The following is a 16690-nucleotide window of genomic DNA, read 5'->3' as shown; positions in this document are numbered from 1 at the left end:
TTTTCTCCTTGACAAAAACCACTGACTGTGGCCCCAATAACTTATAATAAATTAAATTAAATGACTCCACTTAAATTACCAGCACTTCACCTGCTGGTCTTAAAGCACAGCCTCACAAATTCCTCCTGGTTTGCATCTACAGAGAAATCTGCGCTGGTTCATCGATCAGTTTGGATCTGTCTGATTCAAACTGATCAATTGAACTTCTTTTTTATTTAACCCTGTGCAGTCCGGGCATGCGGTTTTACGAGGATTTTTTTTGTGTGGTTTCGCTTCCCTGAAACCGACAGATGTTACGTCTGCCGCGCTCCTCCTGATTGTCGTTCTCCTTCTGGTTGCAGGAGGGTAACATCTCCCAGCTCCATTTGTTAAAACCGCAGATTGAGTTAAGTTTAATTCTTCGCAGCAGCAGAGCTGCGTCCGCATTGGTTGTGCAGCCCTGCGCACGTTACCATCTAATTAACTTCTGCACCTTTATTTATTTCCTCAAGATAAACTGCCGGCTCCTCTGTTTACACTATAAATGGATTAACACAGCGGTGCATTCTCTAGTTTTCTCTGTTCTGTACTGGAGACTGGAATTAAAAACCATTTCAACCAAAGGTTTTGAATGCGCTTCTGAACCAGACGCTCCAAAGCCTCCTGTCCATAACTCTTCAACACGCCGTCAGCTCCCAGTCAGAAAGACGCATTTAGTTCAGAGTTCATGAGATGATATTCAGAAAGGATTTTTGTCATTGACTGATTTTAGTTCCCTCTGCAATGTAGTCTGTGTGTAAAGTCTATAATGTCTGCCTATGTGCACCAGTCAAGGGTGTCAATTATAACCTGTCAAAATGACCGACGGGCTTCAAATTTTCCTGTCGTTTAAAAAAATAACCAGTTTAATACGGAAAATATTCTGTTAACGCGACTTCCGTCTTATTGTGTGAATTAACTTATTTTCCTCTTAGTGTTCATTTAGCTGAAGCAGAACAATTTTTTCTGTAGTTAAAACTTGATTTTTTTTTTTTGCTGCTAGAACATTAGAATGCATTGACATTCTGTATATAGAGATCTTCCATATTTACTGTTCATGTCTACCAATAACTTGTCATGCAGCTTCTATCATTTGCCTTCTCCTCAACACCAAGTTATACTAGTGGAAGTCTGTAAATATTTATTAATGCATATCATCTATTTTCTTTGATCTGTTTTCTAAGGATTGTTCAATTGAGCGATGTTTTATTACATGCTGGAATAAGCTGGGGGTTTACACAACACAACTCATGAAGTAAATCCTACCTGTACGCACAGTTAAGCTACTTGTTTGTAGCAAAATGGAGGATGCATTTGCCCTGTTGTATGGAAGGCCAAAGGGGACAAAAATGCCTGACATTCCAGGTGACTGATGAAATACTTGTTGTATAGGTGTTGATGTTTGTTATTAGCAACAAACATCAAATTCTGTATGCTTGGCAATGGCACACTGAATAAAAGTGGTACTGAAATTTAGTTTTGGTTAATTTTGAGAAATTGTTTTTCAGACAGACATGGACTTCTGCTTATGAATACGGGAAAATCATAGGAAAAGAAACTGAATAATATCTGCAGACTACAAGCATAACAAAAAGCTGTTAGCAGCTGAAAGAGACTTGGGGAAGGAAGCCAAGTTTGTTACAAAGTTGTTTTTGGACATGCAGAAAAGTATGTTTAAACTGCTATTAGTTTTTGTGAATATTTAAGACAGATTTTGTGGGTTGTTTTTTTTTTTTTTAGATTTATTGGGGTGGGAAGTTGCTGAATGTCAGATGTAAAACCCAGAACTGGGTAGTATTAAAAAGTTGCTCTCCAATAGGAGTATTGATATCTTACGTGAATGGAGTTGAAAGAAAATGTGATCAAATGAATTATGAAGGAAGAGTAAAAAGTATTATGGGAAACGACGACTCACTTAGGCGAGGCAGATTCTGAAGCCAGAAAATAACACAAGAACAAGGAAGCTTGAGTCCATCAAAGTCTCTTTTTACCATAAAGTGTTTGATTGAACTCCAGTAATATTAGCGTCTCTTCCTCACATAAAAGTGAAATTTACGTGCAGTGAAACTATTCTTAAAAGGTGCTACGTTTACGGCTCACTAAACACATTTTGTTAAACAGAAGGGTGCAGTTCTTACTTATCGACGCCAGATGGCGGTGTTGCAAAGCGAAATCTGCAGAGCGGCTTTTCCAGCCCGTCTTTTCCGCATTGCTGCAGCATCACCTGTCAAAACGCGGTGAACATGGCCTCGGCTGTCCTCGGTCGCCTGCTCAGGCTTTCAGCCGTCAGAAACGGCCCCCTCTCACCGCCGAGCCCCTCCACCGTGCCGGGGCGGACCGTGACGCCGAGCCGGACGGCCGTGTGCACGTCGAGCGGCGCCCTTCTGCCCAAACCCAAGAAGGTGAGAGCAGCGTTTGTGGTTGAGAACATGGCGTGCCGTAAAAGAAAGAAGCCCGGTTATGAAATTAACACAGCAGGAAAAGAGAGAGAGAGTCAACTGTGAATCCTTGAAGGGAGAAATGAGTCTGTAATGAGGTCTGTCTCACAGCTGCCATTTAAACTAATGAGAGTGTTTTTATGGTGGGGTCGTGTGGCAGACCCCCTTCGGCCTTATCCGGATCGCTCTGGTAGTGGTTCCCTTCTTGTATGTGGGAACTCAGATCAGCAAGAGCTTTGCGGCGCTGCTGGAGGAGCACGACATATTCGTCCCGGAGGACGACGACGACGATGACTGAGGGCTGATCAGGTAACCATGGGTTCCTCTGCCCATGTTCAGTCCGATGTTCTGTTTTCCTCTGTGAAGATCCTAAGTTAACCTCTTTCGTCTCATTTTCTCTGCAGATAATTGATGTTTTATTGCTACCAAGTGTCAGTGATCACCAACGTAGAGAAATGCCTTCCTGGAGGTCCTGTTGCCGTGACCTTCAATCACCTCCGCCTGCACTCGTTTCAGGGATTTTGCTCCTATTTGACGTACACGAGACTGCCGCTACATTTTCCTATCGTACTGTATTTGCATGCACTACAAGAGTCTTAATAAAAAGAGAAATCTAGCAAAACTCAATTGGTTTTAGTGCCTAGAGATATTGTGATGTCCAGACTGTTTAGCGCAAAAGTAAGGTCTAATCATTCTTGGGATATTGCTTTACATGATGCCACTCTTCAGTAATGTCCAGTACTGACGTGTTCAAAATTTATTTGTTAGTAAGACCGTGTTTACAGCTAGATCATAAAACCTACTGTGATTAATAGATTCTTTATGAACGCCAGCTGTTGTACTTCACCTCCAAAGTCCTTTGAGAGTTGATGAAAAATGGAATCAAACATTTTAACTCCAGGTAGTTCCACTGGTTTTCTAATTAACGTACTGTGACAACCTTTTCAATAAAACTATTTCTGTTGACGGTTTGGATCCACTAAAGTTCCAGAAGCACATCCAAGGTCCTGAGTCGGGTCTTACTTGGAATCGTCTCCATATTTATTTCCTCTAGATTAGAACTTTAGGCCTGCCCAAGATTAACTCAAAGAATGTACACCAGGAACGAAGCCTCTGCTCCAAAACCAACAGGTTTTCAATTGAATATTAAAAATTGTCATATCAAATACTTTTACCCTTCTCAATAATCAATGGCCCTTAGATCAGGCCAACTCTTGTTTCTCTTCAACTTGCTAAGGGACACCTATCCAAGTATCATGAATTAGAGGTGCACCGATTGCAGTTTTCTGGCCCTTTATCGATCTTTAAAAAGCAAATTTTGCCTGACGCCAATATTTCACAGATTTTCAAACCTTTAGGAAGGTGGGAGAGATCGGTTTCTCCTGCAAGTATCAGCTGATCACACAAAATTAAGGAAATGGGGCCAATTAGTGCACCCCTAGTACGCATGGATTTGATCAAAGAGCAAAACAACACTCGCGTTTTAATTTAACTGGATCTTATATGACTCTCATCAAGACCGAAACAAAACAGGTGGAGGCATGTGAGAGTTATAGTGTGTATTTACAATAAAGGGGGACATCTTTCATATTGGAAACGAGCAAAGAGGGGTCAGAGGTCAGCTACACAGTTCAAGGGTCGTGTCCTTTGTAGAATTTGGACAGGAAGTCTGCCGCTCGAGGCTCTTCGGACTCGTGGAAATAACGCATCACATGGGTCTTCTGCTTCCAGACGTGGATGGTTTCTTGCAGTTCCATTTTACCCTGCCGTGCGAATAAGAGACGCATCAATGGGACGAACATCTACACTGACTCAAATGTCATCAATATCAAGTCAAGACTGCATTCTAGCAGCATGTTAGGTTGGGTGAAGTGTCACGTTTTTACCTTGATGACCAGCATGTCGATCACGCGGGGGTCGGTGACGTGTTTGTTTTTGTCAAACATCTCCCGCACTTTGTCTCTGCCCTGGCGAGTCGTGATGTCCAGCTGGAACATTGCCACTGCAGACACACAGAGTCAGCTTTACTAAAAGGGAATGACCGCTACGATAACTGCAATCAGTAGAAACGTCAGGATAGTGTTGTAACCAACAAAGTTTAGAATCAACGTCATCCCTAATACTGGATATAACGACATAGAAGTCTCTCTGAAGTAGCTCAAGCTGCCCGTTTTGGGTCCTCATCTAGCCTTAAAGGGGCAAAGTCATGAAAAATTGACCTTCTTGAGATTTACATCATGTTATATTATAACACCCTCATCAAAAAAACACACCTGGAGTGTTGCTTTGATTCTTTCATGTATGTTTGAGAAATTATTTAATCTCCCTTGGCAACCATTCAGCTGTGCGAAACGCCTGGTTGGACCTAGGTCCACCTTCGAGGCCAAGCTACAGAGTTTCCGTGGTTCCCCCAATCAGCTCCTTCAGACTAGCCAGCAGCAATTAGCAAACACCTGGTGGAACTGTGCATCTGCTGAGCTCATTATACGAGCTACTTCTCAGTGAAACTCTGGTAAAAAGTTTGTTAAAGGATAAAGGAGTGATGTGATGACTTCCTGAAGGCAGAGGCCCAATTTCAAGGCATTAAAATCAGGAAGTCAATTTCTTAAAGTCATATTTGATATATATAGCATTTTTATAAACAGCTGAAGGTAACAGTTACTTAATTATGCTATAAAATGGCACTATGTGCCTGGAGAATATATAATACTGCCCCTTTAAGTCTTGTTATAGGCTCCAACATGTTTTCTGCTGACAAAAAAAAATCTCCACAGCATGATGCTGCCACCATGTCTCATCATGGGGATGGTGTGCAAAAGGTGACGGCAAGTATGTTCTGGTCTCAACATAGCACTTTTTTTGTGCAAATTTCCACTTGGCATTTCTGCTCTACTTTTTATTGATTTATCAGTATAATATACTTGCAAGTAGCGGCATGCAGCTCTTGTTTATTTATTTTTTTAAAAGCGATTACTGCCAACATGTCTCCAAAGCTTTAGAAAACACCGCGTTCTGAAATGCTGGCGTTCTAGTTTAGGTCCAGTTAACCTCGACAATAATCTAAAGCTCCACAGAGACACGACCTTGACGCTACCGTCGCTGCTTCAACACCCGCCTTCCAGCCTCCACGGCCGGACCCACGTACCTGTATTAGGCACCTCACGGTACCAGGCCCGGTACAGTTCCCGAACTCTGCGCTTCGCCTCGTCCAAGTCCCTACTAAGAATGGGTTTCACCACTTTGGCAGCACCAGCTGCTGTTCGGGCCGCAGCCGTGGACGCCATGACTGTTGCTGATGTTGAAGGCGTTTCCGCTCTCATAGGTTGAAGAAAAGAGCGCAGCTGCCCTCTAGTGGTCAGACAGACTCAATACAAGACACGGCTTGTTGACTGCTGAGATGAACTGGAAAAGACTTTCATTGGAAAACAGCAAACGAATAAAAGTAATTTAGTTATGAAACTCTCCAACACTGTCTAAATTTGTAATTTATTAAAACAAATGATTACTCAAAAGGTTCACGGAAAAACATTTTTTTCCCTGTATAATTTGTTACAACAGGGGATTATTAACGAAAAATGGTAATGCATCATAGTAGGAAGTACTGAAAGACTTTTATTCAGTATCGTAAAAAAAGTTAATTGAATGTCAGATTAGCTTTGGCTACAGTTTTACTGTTATAAAACAACAAATACTAATGTTAATGCTGATATATTATGTATCCCTACTTTCATGAGATTAAAGTAGAGATATTTGACAATAACCAAGCACATACAGAGTGCAAAAACATGGAGGTGATGGTTAGGACTAATTTGCAGCCCGGCAAAATCCTCTACCGACCTTTTCTAAAAGCAACTGCAAGCCCATCTCTCCAACAGATGACGCTTTTCTCAAACAAATGTAAAATCTACCATGTAAAAGTTGACAAAGGAAACCAGGGAGTTGTGATGGCCTAGTCAAAGTCTGGACTTTTGAGGTCAGTTGAAATTCTGTGGTAGGACTTAAAGACAGAAAACTGGACAGAAAATACAAAAAAAAAAACCCACAAGGTATTGCAATGATTTGTGGTTCATAGAGTGAACTTTAACAAAGTTTTGCCATTTTTGATTTTGTTCAATGAATAATGACAGTGGAATTTGTTACATTTGTTCACTTACTTGGAGAAGCATTCCCACAGCATGATGCTGAAGTCTGTGTGTTTTAGGGTCATGTTTTATTTAGGCTCATCAGAGTGAAGAAGGCTGAACGCAACACAAACACTTTAGATTTTTATTTGCAAAAATACTGAAAAAAAAAAGTATAATTTTTCTTTCACTTCACAATTTTGCAGTACTTTTTGTGCTAGTCCATACCATAAAACCCCAAGGAAATAAAAGTTGGAAAATGAACACTTTTGGAAGGCACTGAAGGCATTGATCCACTTTTTTTTTTTAAATTGCAACATTTTTATGGATTTCTAAGGAAGCAACTAAATTGATTGCAAAAATAAGCATAATTTACAAAAAAAAAAACCCTGGAGGCTTTAAATAAGAACATGCTTTCAAAAAGTAGGTAGTTGCTCTTTTCACAAAAGTTCTTTTCAATAAGAAAAGCATATATATATATATTTATTTTTAAAAAATGGCTCATTTATGCAACACCTGCTATTTGTTGCTGTGGTGGCACATAGCAGAAAATGCTCATGATAAACAGAAACAGAAAAGTTTGGGATTTCTCCTCCATGGCTTATAATTATGTGGAAATTGCAGATTACAGTCAACTTTGTGTAAATAAGCCTGAGTTTTCCTCAATCACATCAAATTCCCCCATTTAGTCTGCAAGAATTAGAAATTGTATTTTTTTTCCCCATATCAGAATCCCAATGTGTTTTCCAGAAACTCGCTTTTACAAACAAAAGAGGAATGAAAATAAAAGCAAATATGAAAAATGTCGTTTGAGAAAATGTTCCACCTTCGCAAAAACAGGGAAAAAAAAAAAAAAAGGAAGTCTGAGCTCCGCTTTCAAAATTAAGACCATCTACAGAGGCTGATGAAATATAAAAAAAAAATAAAAAAAAAACTCATATTCCAGTTGTAAGACCAAATGCACATCGATACAAGCTAGGACTTTCCAGAGCAAAACCAAAAGTGAAAAGTGCACTTTTAATTTTTAATTTTGTTTTTTGAAGTACAAATTAAGGCCCAGTGTAATGAAGCCGACAAAATGACTCGTTGGCAAATCGGCTTGAAAGACGCGTTCGAGTTCCGACGCACGGCCGTAGAAGTTCTGCACAGGCATTTCCTTTGGATCCAGCTGCCCTGCAGGCTGAAAAACTACAGTCCGGGAACAAAGAAAGGTTGAAATAATAATTAAAAAAAAAAGAGAAGACTCTAAAGAGTTCCGTCCTTTGCCTGGATCGCGGTCCGACTCCAGCCTGGCGGCTAGTCAGTGGTCCAGGCTGTTGCCCAGCTTCTGCCCCTCCTGCAGGGCGGCCATGGCCAGCCTGAGGTGCTCCTTCAGGCTCTGAATCTCGCGCTCTGTGCGGCCTCTCATCCCGTTCAGCTCTCCGTGCACCTCTGCATACCGCTCACAGGCCAGCTGCTTTTCCTGCACAACAATGAGCAGAGGAGAGGGAAGGAGGAAAAAATAAAGGCGTCATCTTCAGAGCGGCCTCAGGCTGCGACATCCACAAAGAGAAAGCAGAGCTGTGCTTTTTAAATTACAGGGTTCCTCTGAGCGGTTTGATGTCTGCATCAAGTTTAACACTGTAGAGAGTTTTTCAGAGGTAAATCAAGTGACAGTACCATGTTTAGAAACTGAAGCTCATTCCTGAGGCAGCTGATCTCCTTGTGTAGATACTCTATCTCATTATCTTTCATCCTGAGGAGAACCTGGACGACAGAGGAGAGTGTGTTTATTTCCCCACAAAAAAAAACAGACAATAACAGTTCTGGTCAGAAGTTTACATAAATTAACCAGGATGAGTGTTTTTAATTTGGGCCTTTTTATTATTTGAAACCTTTTTTATGGACTGAAATGGTTGTATAACTTTTAAAACCTAGATGTTCATACTTAAAGCACTTTTCTTTCTAAACCGCTTGGAACATGTAGTTGTGGGACTGGGCGATTAATTGATTTTATTGACTAATCAAATTTTTGGTATTTTTGAAAATGTAATTTTAGGAAAATCTGGATTTTTTTTTCCTCCCCACCACCATGCACTCCTTACGTTTCCACGGATCAGAGTGATGTCAGCACGCCCAGGGCGGCCATCTTGTTTGACGAGCGCATTTTTATAGCTTCTATTTATTTGGACTTTGAATTCAGGTCAACTTTATGATGAAATATTAAGGCCAGGGGAAGATTAGTTATTCTTTTCTTTACTAAAATACAGTCATAATATTACAAGAATACACTCGTAACAATACAGGAATGAAATGATATGAATAAAGTCTTGATATTGGGAGAATGAAGTAGTAATTTATGAAAACTCCAAGGTTTTTCTTACCAAAACAAATATTTTCGCAATTTTAAGATGTTTTGAGTAAAAATTGCATCTTTATTTGGTATTTTTGAAAATGTAATTTTCATAAAATAACAAAAAGTAAAAGGTACTTTTCTGTCATTTGTAATTAGTAATTAGCTCAATCCACCACAGATGCTGGAGAGTAAAACAGAACCGACTTGGACCGGTCCGGAAAGATGTTTCAAAAATAATTTTAAAAAGCCACTCAGAAAAGCCCCGTGTGACGTTCACCCACAAAACACAAAGCAGATGCAGCTGGGTGTTGGTGTGAAGGCTTGCACATTTTCACGCCTGCAGACCACATCACTCTGACTGGCAGTGGGTGGAGGATGTACACAGAAAGCAGCTCCCCCATCGTCCACTTTCAGTTTCCAAAACAACAGTACCTCCAGTTCGCAGGACGTCTTGTCTTTGTCGTCCTCTGAGCCTCGATCCGTGAGGGCGGAGCGCGTTCGGCTCATTTCGTCGGTCAGACGGCTCTTTAGCTCCTGGAGAACCAAACGCGTGGAGAGGTTTTCAACACAAACACCCGACTTTATGTTTGTGTTGTGTAGGAACAGAACTGCAGCATGTGGTGTAAACACATTCAGAAGCATCAGGGATTCAAATTCAAATTGGGTTTTAATATAATGTTATGCGAGAGATCAACATAAAGTGGTCCATAGCTGTGAACTGGAAGAAAATGATACACGGTTTTCCATTTTATAATAAATAAAAATCAGAATAATGTGAATATGAAAGATAATTTGTACTCTTAATTGGGCAAAAATATGAAATAATATTTAATTTCTATGATATTATTGTTAAAAATATCAGTTACAATTAATCTTCATTTGTCCTCCCCTCTCTCTGCGTTAGCTTCCCAAACCGCCAAGTGCTGGTCGAGTCCATCCAGCATCAAAACTTGTTCCATGAGATATAATATTCCACCAAATACTTTATTCAACCAGTTTGCAAAAAGAAAACCACATACAATATGAAACATTAAACAGTTCTGCTGCCACAATTAAATTTAAGACATATTTTATCCCAACTTACATTTTTCAATAAATTTAAGATTTAATTTAAAGGACTGAATTTTAGATACGTAAATTTAAGACTAAGAATCTGAAGGACATCCTCAAAGTAGACTAAATGAAAAACGGTTTGAAAGCCATGTACCATTGCTTCAACTTCACAGTTATGCACCAAGTTGTGCTGGACTACTCCATAAAAACAGATTTGTTCAGAGAGTACGATCATTATTGCGTCACATTGCTCCGTGCTACAAGTTTTCCTCCTCGTGTTTCAGTTTTTCACAAGCTGCCAACTCACCACGTTCTCTTTCCTCAGCTGCTCCACGTCTCTCTCTCTGCGACTGACTTCCCTTTCTCTCTCGGCGTTTCTCTGCTCCGCTTTGTTCAGCTCCAGACACTTCTGAGAGTAGCGCTCCGACAGGCCGGCCAGCTCTCTCTGCAAAGCCAGTGTCTCAGCCCTCCAGTGGCGAGTAAGAGAAATTAAAAAAATTAAATGTGAAAATATAAAGCTACTCATCTATTATACACATGATCCTCCTCATCAAATAAGACGTTATTGTTTAAGTATGAACCTAAATCCTGCTTTCTGAGGCTCCACTAAAACCATCAATGAGTAGAAAGCAACAACACTCTGTCCCTCAAGCATTTCCTGTAGCAAACAAAGCTTCTTCGCATCTTGCAACCAACAACCTCAAAAAGAGGAAGAGCACACACAGGCTGAAAATGGCCAGCAGTTAAAGCAGATTAGCCGTAAAAATGGAGAAATCGCGACTGAACGGCCATCATGAAGACGGCTAAGAGAAACTCATACACGACCAAATTCTTCTACATTCCTCTGGAGCCCTGCAGCGTCCAGCGGCGACTTCACTAATGGATTTCTTTCAACGAGGAGGGAATGTCGCGCTCGCCACAAATTCAGCCTCTGAGCACGACCACCAAAAACTGCAACTGAGTGTTTTGTCAGGACTGAATGTACATTTATGATCTAGTTCTGCACAAATGTGACGCAACACAAGCAGATTATAGCGGGAAGAAAAACAGTGTTGATGTTCAACTGGCAGGAGTTAATTCAAGTGTCTTACTGTTGTTGTGTCTGCAGAGTGTGAGAGTCCAGCTTCCCGCTGCTCAGCCTCCTGACCTTCTCCACCTCTCTCTCCAGCTCCTCTTTGTGCTTCTTCTTCAATGCCTCCATCACTGAAACACAAATACAGACTTAGCATTTGCTTGTTCACTTTTGTTATGAACTAGAGCATCACTGACCAGTTTGAGTCTTGTTGGCGAGCATGTTTTTTTGAAACAGAAATGTTGCATATTTTCCGATATTATAAGACATTTTACTGGGATTTTAACCCTCTTTCTGCTGCAGATGTCATTTCAGCCAGCAAAATGTCTCATGTCCAGTGCCTTGACAAAATATTTATGCTTCTTGAGCTTGAGGGATGCATGTAAAAGTTGGAAACATAGCAGCACAGTACAAATGAATGTAAAATGTGTTGCTTAAAATTTGCAGTAGATGTTTCTTTGAAATCTACTGCAAACAAGCGCCTGCAAAGGTCAGTGAGTTAGGATCTTTGAAAGGGACAAATATCAGCTGATAACTCGGCAAGAAATGAAAATTCATGTAAACTTATAGAAATCTTAATATGCCTCGTCCTGCCAGAGGAACTAAATTAAAACAACTTGTTGAGTCTTTAGGAGAACCGATCCAGTTGCTTTTGGTAGCGTTTGTGTTTTGACTTCGGTTGAATGAACAAATAAAATATCAAAATGTTAGATCTCAAGTTAGGCTGCACTGCAGCAAAATACTTTTTCAAAGAAATTTTTATGTTTACCATTATTAAAATGTACAACATACTGAAGTTATCAGTTGCTAAAAGAACAAACTCACAAAAACAAAAGGTTTCAGCCAATATTTTTGAACAGAATCTGTGAGTAACGATTGGTTTAGTAATTGATCATTTGGACGATTAATGGGATTGAAGCATGAAAACGTTCTGCAGATTTTTCATGTGGCCACTTAAGTATTTTTTACACAATGTTAGGAATATGTTAAAAGGTACAAATAAGCAAATGTTTCATTTCCATTTTAAATAGGATTTTTTTTTTTGCCTTAAGTGCAACATTACATTCCTTTAGGGTATGCTTGATTAGTTATAGATTCATTACCGATTAATAAATAGTTATCAGTTCAATTCGAGATTTTGGCTTTTTACAGTTTGAACAAAGTGAAGCTAAGAGACATGCCACTTAAGGAGTTAAGTGGAAAACATTTTCCACATTAAATGCAAAATATATACATTTTTGAACAGCTTTGACTTAATTACTGCTCTGAATGTGTTGTTCTTTTGGGAAATGGCATTTTCTGAGTCTGTATTCTCTATCTGACAATTCATCGATTACTAAATTAGTTGGCAATTATTTCAATAATCGCAATTAATCCAATTAATCATTTCTGCCCTATACGATTGTGTTAAATGTTACAATCTCTACCTGACTGATGACCAGTTGATCGTTGTGATTTAAATATCATCTAAATAAACCTTTAAAACAGTCGGAGGCCATAGTGAACATGGCAGCGTTCTCTGTGAAACGTCCTGACCGACCGAGCGAGCAACTGACCTCGCGCCGTGTCCCGAGTCTCCTCCAGCAGCAGCCGCTCCTTCTCCATCTCCAGCTCCCTCATCTGGCGGTCATGCTGCCTCTGCAGCTCCTCCAGTGCGTGTCTGTGAGCGCGCTCCATGGCCGCCAGGCTGCGGCTGCACGGCGCCTCAGGGCCGCAGTCGCTGCGCACGCTTCCTCCCCTCCCCCCTTCTCGTCCCCCCTGTTGTAGTTTCTCCAGCTGTTGCCTCAGTGACGCCACCTGAGAGGGGGATGAAAACGGAGGTAAAGCCAGCTGATTTGACACCAGATGGATGCAATGAAAATATATATTCACGCCAAGAAGCACATCACGCCAAAACAGAGCAGACTGGCTTTTCAGAAGCATCTTCCACATCAATTCATTAATTATTTAAGGTGGAAAATACTCCTGAAAGTAACACACAAGTCAGAAAGTAGTGCAAAGCATAAAACGGTTGAAAAAGAATCGCTTTACTTCATCGGCGCAGATGAAGGGTTAATTTGCTTTTCAATATCTTTGCAAATTACAGAATCATCTCCACACACTACCTCCCTCTGCAGCGCCTCGTTGGCCGGCTGGCTAGACGTCCGCGATCCCATCGACGACAAGGAGCTCATGTCCTTCAGCGGCATTCGCTCCAACTCGGACCACTTCCTCTCAATCTCGTCGTCCAGGTGGGGCTTCTGGTTCGATCCCACCCCCGAGCCCTTTCGCGACAGAACGGCTTCCCATTGGCTGCTCGTGCTCCTCTCCTCCTGCCACTGGCTGTGCTCTCGGCCCTGCCCCTCCCCTGCTTCCCGCTGACTGGATGGGAGAGGGGCGTAGGAGGAGGCGGGAACAGGAGACAGTTCTACGTAGTCGAACCTTCGCTCGGCGGGATGGGCCGAGCTCGGGGTCTCCGACTGGGAGTCGGCGTGGCGCGACGAGGGGCGGCGAGAAGATGGCGGGAGGCGTTTATGGGAGTTCTCCTTGTCGCTGTTGTTGTCGGGTAATCTAATAAAAAACAAGTGACAGAACTAAGGTAAGTCTTTCATGTGTCAAACTCCAGGCCCAGGGGCCAAATCTGGCCCACTGTAGCTTTTTATGTGGCCCTCTAGACNCCAAATTACATCAATGAGTCCTTCCAGTGTTTCACAATTATGAAAAAAAAAATAAAAAATCACACAAAATCAGCAGATCCCCACGTTTTTACTGCAATTTTTTTTATCAAAATTGGCCAAAAACATTGACTTTAAGTGACTGCTGCCTCAGCCGTACTGGATGTCAAGTTACAGTCCGTGATAAGGCGATTAATAAAAATTCACCTTTAACGTCATACATTAGCTCAAATATCGTAAGAATTTCTTACAAATATTTCTAAATTAGAAGTACAAAATCTGTCACAAAATCCTGGTTGGACTGATCAGTGTGAAAACTTTATCAATATTATTTGATTTTAAGAAACACTGAAACAACCAGCTATTTGTTTATATTTTATGGATTTTATCAAAACTTTGACACAACCGGCCCTTTAAGAACATTGAGATTTTTTTATTTGGCCCAAATTAAAAATTAGTTCGACACCTCTGACTTATAGAATCAACTTTTGCTGCTGTTACAGCTGCAAGTCTTCTTGGTTATAACATTTCTGCCTAAACGTTTTTGAAAATAACTCAGTCTGACAGGATAGAGAGGATCTGGAGGTTAATTGTGGTGTTTGACTCATTTCCAGGTGGATTTAGGCCTAACATGAATATGCGTGCATATGTACGTTTAAATTTGCCGTTTACTAAGTTTTTATCCATCTTTAACAAGTTTCATGACTGCTCTCTATTTACATCCATTTCACATTTAAATGCTGCTTCGCCTCACAACTGTGAACAAAACTTCAAACAACTTTCTCTTAAAGCCAGCTCTCCTCTTGCCCATATTCCCCAACAGATACTGGTCAATTCGGCCATGTTGCCCGTTCATACCCAGATTTTATCTTTTCTTACTTACTGCATCCTTTTGAACTATTACAAATGACCACAAACCAAACTTCAAACAAATGAGATGTTGTATTCACCAGATCTGCTGGAACTTACTGCGTGAGGTCAGGAGAGCTGCTGGGCCGGATAGATTTCTTTAAAACCTCGATCCAGTTCCGCCTGATCCCGGCCGTCATGGCCGACAGAGTGAAAACAGCCTCCCGAGTCTGCAGCACGACAGGGACGAGAAATTAAAAAGATGCGGATGAGATGGAGATGACGAGAGGTGCAACGTAGAAAACGGAAGAAAGATGTGGTTTAAAGTTGATGAGGTCAGTTTGAAGAGGAAGAAGAAGAAAACAGAAGCATGCCGTCTTAAAGAGCGTTTGACCACCGACAGACTTACCTGAATCTGAAAGCCGTAGTTCTTCTCCACGTTGAACTCTGACACCTTCAGGCAAGATTTCAGGTCAATTTCTCCATCCAGGTCGTCTTTCTGCGCAGGGAAACAAGTCGTTTTGTCAAACCAAAACCACATTTGCCAACTGCTAACATTTTCGACTGAGAACAAGAGAACATGCCTCCTCTGCAGTCGAGTCTCTGTAATATTTCAGCCCAGCGTCTGTCAAAACAAACCAATGCTTCTTCCACTAAAGACAGAAAAAGTAAACCAAGTTAAAGCAAGAAAAGAAAAAAACAAAAAAATAAATAAATAAAAGTGGCACTAGGAGGAATATCTCACCTCTCCGCAGTCGTCCAGTTTTGACATCCATCCCTTTTTGAAGTTTAAGAGGTCGGGCTGCAAACAGGAGGGCGGAGTGTCAGTTTCGTTACCCTTCGTTTGAACACAGCAGTTTACAGGAAGGAAACGCAGACGTCTTTGTGTGTCAACGCCATTCATGTGATCAGCCACGCATTAAAAAAGCAAGTCAGAGTAGATCTCAACAAGGAGACAAAAAGAGAATGGAAGAAAGAGAGAGGATGACAAAGAACACCACAAGCCCGTGTCAAAGGACGGTGCATGCTCAATGCGTCCACACCTCTGCGGGTTTACGCCGTTATTGTAGTAAAACATAATAGCGTGCCACGCTGCAGACGTATGCATCCACAAAGGATGCCAGCTAGTTTCCAGGAGAGGGGATCACCTTTTAAACGAAAATAGTCCTTGTCTAACTTTCCTCTTAGCACTTGACATGGTGGTAAAACCAGTGTGCGCCGCAATCAGGCCAGACAGCGTAATGCTGCTGCGCACACACTGCTCTGCTTGAGTGGTTGCACGTCAGCGTGTTGTTTACTAAACATACTGCTGCTCCACTGCAGCACACCACCGCTGCAGCAGCAGCCCGGCGCTTTTGCTTTCCACCCCCAGAAGCACAGGAAGACTGAAACGTGTGCAGGAGGCCTCAGAGCCGCGATGGTCCCAGATTAAGATGAGGCAACATCCATTCATCCCGCTCCTTATCGCTCTCCAACATTCCTCAGTTCAAATCTCCTCAGATTACTCGCATCTTTCTGCAGAACTTGCACTCCCAGCCGTCTACTTGCCTCGTCATACTCAGACTCATTTTTAGTCACTTTATTCTCCTGTTAGAAGCTTTTATTTGATTTATTTGGCCTCCTGCTGTTACCCACTGCGCCTTGCAAAGGTATTCAAACCTTAAACGTTTTAAGTACTTTTTTAACTTTGGTGCATCTTATTTGATAGGCCAAGACAAAGAAGTGTACTTGAAATCCAGCGTAACATTTAAAAGTCATCAAGTTAAACTCTGCTGAGACTAAAACTACATTTACTGAACAACAAAAACCATTAGTGCAGAAAAACTAACAATGCGTATAAACAGACAATCCCCACATCAAACTAAGAATCTGTGGTCAGACACTCTGCAAGATAACTTTAAGGTCAGGTATGATTAAAAAAGAACTTTAGATGTGTAAAGCCAACAAAAAAACGTATCCGGAAAGACTGTCTTGGTTCTACAAAGTACTGAAAAGAGGAATCTCAGACCAGACCTCTTCCACCATGAAGTCAAGTCTTTAGTCAACTGGTTTAAAGGATCAGAGAAAGAGGATCTGGATACAAATTTATGTTTTACATTCTTAGAATTTTACTGGCAAGCCTGTCGCAATAAGCAATAAATCACCAGATA

At 41.2% G+C, this 16690-nt stretch overlaps 3 protein-coding genes across 4 annotated transcripts; 1 reads left to right on the top strand and 2 right to left on the bottom strand.

The window, feature by feature from the left end:
• Positions 1–2117: 2117 nt before the first annotated feature.
• Positions 2118–3423, top strand: LOC106941868 (essential MCU regulator, mitochondrial). The gene is made up of 3 exons (XM_015025001.1): positions 2118–2420; positions 2617–2765; positions 2861–3423. Exons 1-2 carry the CDS (start codon positions 2262–2264, stop codon positions 2752–2754), a joined length of 297 nt encoding a protein of 98 aa, XP_014880487.1. The 5' UTR covers positions 2118–2261; the 3' UTR covers positions 2755–2765; positions 2861–3423.
• A 577-nt stretch (positions 3424–4000) lies between these two features.
• Positions 4001–5791, bottom strand: ndufa6 (NADH:ubiquinone oxidoreductase subunit A6). The gene is made up of 3 exons (XM_015025000.1): positions 5602–5791; positions 4343–4458; positions 4001–4219 (listed from the first exon to the last, which is right to left on the bottom strand). Exons 1-3 carry the CDS (start codon positions 5774–5776, stop codon positions 4088–4090), a joined length of 423 nt encoding a protein of 140 aa, XP_014880486.1. The 5' UTR covers positions 5777–5791; the 3' UTR covers positions 4001–4087.
• A 917-nt stretch (positions 5792–6708) lies between these two features.
• triobpb (TRIO and F-actin binding protein b) lies at positions 6709–15459 on the bottom strand. Of its 2 annotated transcripts, XM_015025004.1 has the most exons (12): positions 15286–15459; positions 15125–15193; positions 14950–15039; positions 14661–14770; positions 13143–13587; positions 12594–12834; positions 11057–11168; positions 10273–10432; positions 9345–9446; positions 8237–8323; positions 7844–8039; positions 6709–7765 (listed from the first exon to the last, which is right to left on the bottom strand). In XM_015025004.1, the coding sequence occupies exons 1-11, from the start codon at positions 15442–15444 to the stop codon at positions 7878–7880; spliced, it is 1737 nt and encodes a 578-aa protein (XP_014880490.1). In that variant the 5' UTR covers positions 15445–15459; the 3' UTR covers positions 6709–7765; positions 7844–7877. The 2 variants fall into 2 exon arrangements, with proteins under 2 accessions (XP_014880490.1, XP_014880489.1); XM_015025003.1 differs by having other exon boundaries at positions 6709–8039.
• Positions 15460–16690: the final 1231 nt, after the last annotated feature.

This window comes from Poecilia latipinna, unplaced genomic scaffold (assembly GCF_001443285.1).
Source record: "Poecilia latipinna isolate Pla-1442-1.1 unplaced genomic scaffold, P_latipinna-1.0 Scaffold3910, whole genome shotgun sequence".
NCBI lineage: Eukaryota > Metazoa > Chordata > Actinopteri > Cyprinodontiformes > Poeciliidae > Poecilia > Poecilia latipinna.
The sequence above is the reverse complement of the archived record's forward strand: the minus strand, read 5'-3'. Positions and strand labels throughout refer to the sequence as shown.

What these genes read in the sequence shown, in the direction of transcription:
- LOC106941868 (XM_015025001.1), top strand. Translation starts at nt 2,262, where the DNA reads ATGGCCTCGGCTGTCCTCGGTCGCCTGCTCAGGCTTTCAGCCGTCAGA. An exon ending in TTCTGCCCAAACCCAAGAAG is followed by an intron (nt 2,421 to 2,616) that starts GTGAGAGCAGCG and finishes GTCGTGTGGCAG; the next exon opens with ACCCCCTTCGGCCTTATCCG.
- ndufa6 (XM_015025000.1), bottom strand. Translation starts at nt 5,776, where the DNA reads ATGAGAGCGGAAACGCCTTCAACATCAGCAACAGTCATGGCGTCCACG. An exon ending in CCGTGAGGTGCCTAATACAG is followed by an intron (nt 4,459 to 5,601) that starts GTACGTGGGTCC and finishes GTGTGTCTGCAG; the next exon opens with TGGCAATGTTCCAGCTGGAC. An exon ending in TCGACATGCTGGTCATCAAG is followed by an intron (nt 4,220 to 4,342) that starts GTAAAAACGTGA and finishes TTCGCACGGCAG; the next exon opens with GGTAAAATGGAACTGCAAGA.
- triobpb (XM_015025003.1), bottom strand. Translation starts at nt 15,444, where the DNA reads ATGAATGGCGTTGACACACAAAGACGTCTGCGTTTCCTTCCTGTAAAC. An exon ending in ACGAGGCGCTGCAGAGGGAG is followed by an intron (nt 12,835 to 13,142) that starts GTAGTGTGTGGA and finishes TCCCCCTCTCAG; the next exon opens with GTGGCGTCACTGAGGCAACA. An exon ending in ACTCTGCAGACACAACAACA is followed by an intron (nt 10,433 to 11,056) that starts GTAAGACACTTG and finishes TCGCCACTGGAG; the next exon opens with GGCTGAGACACTGGCTTTGC.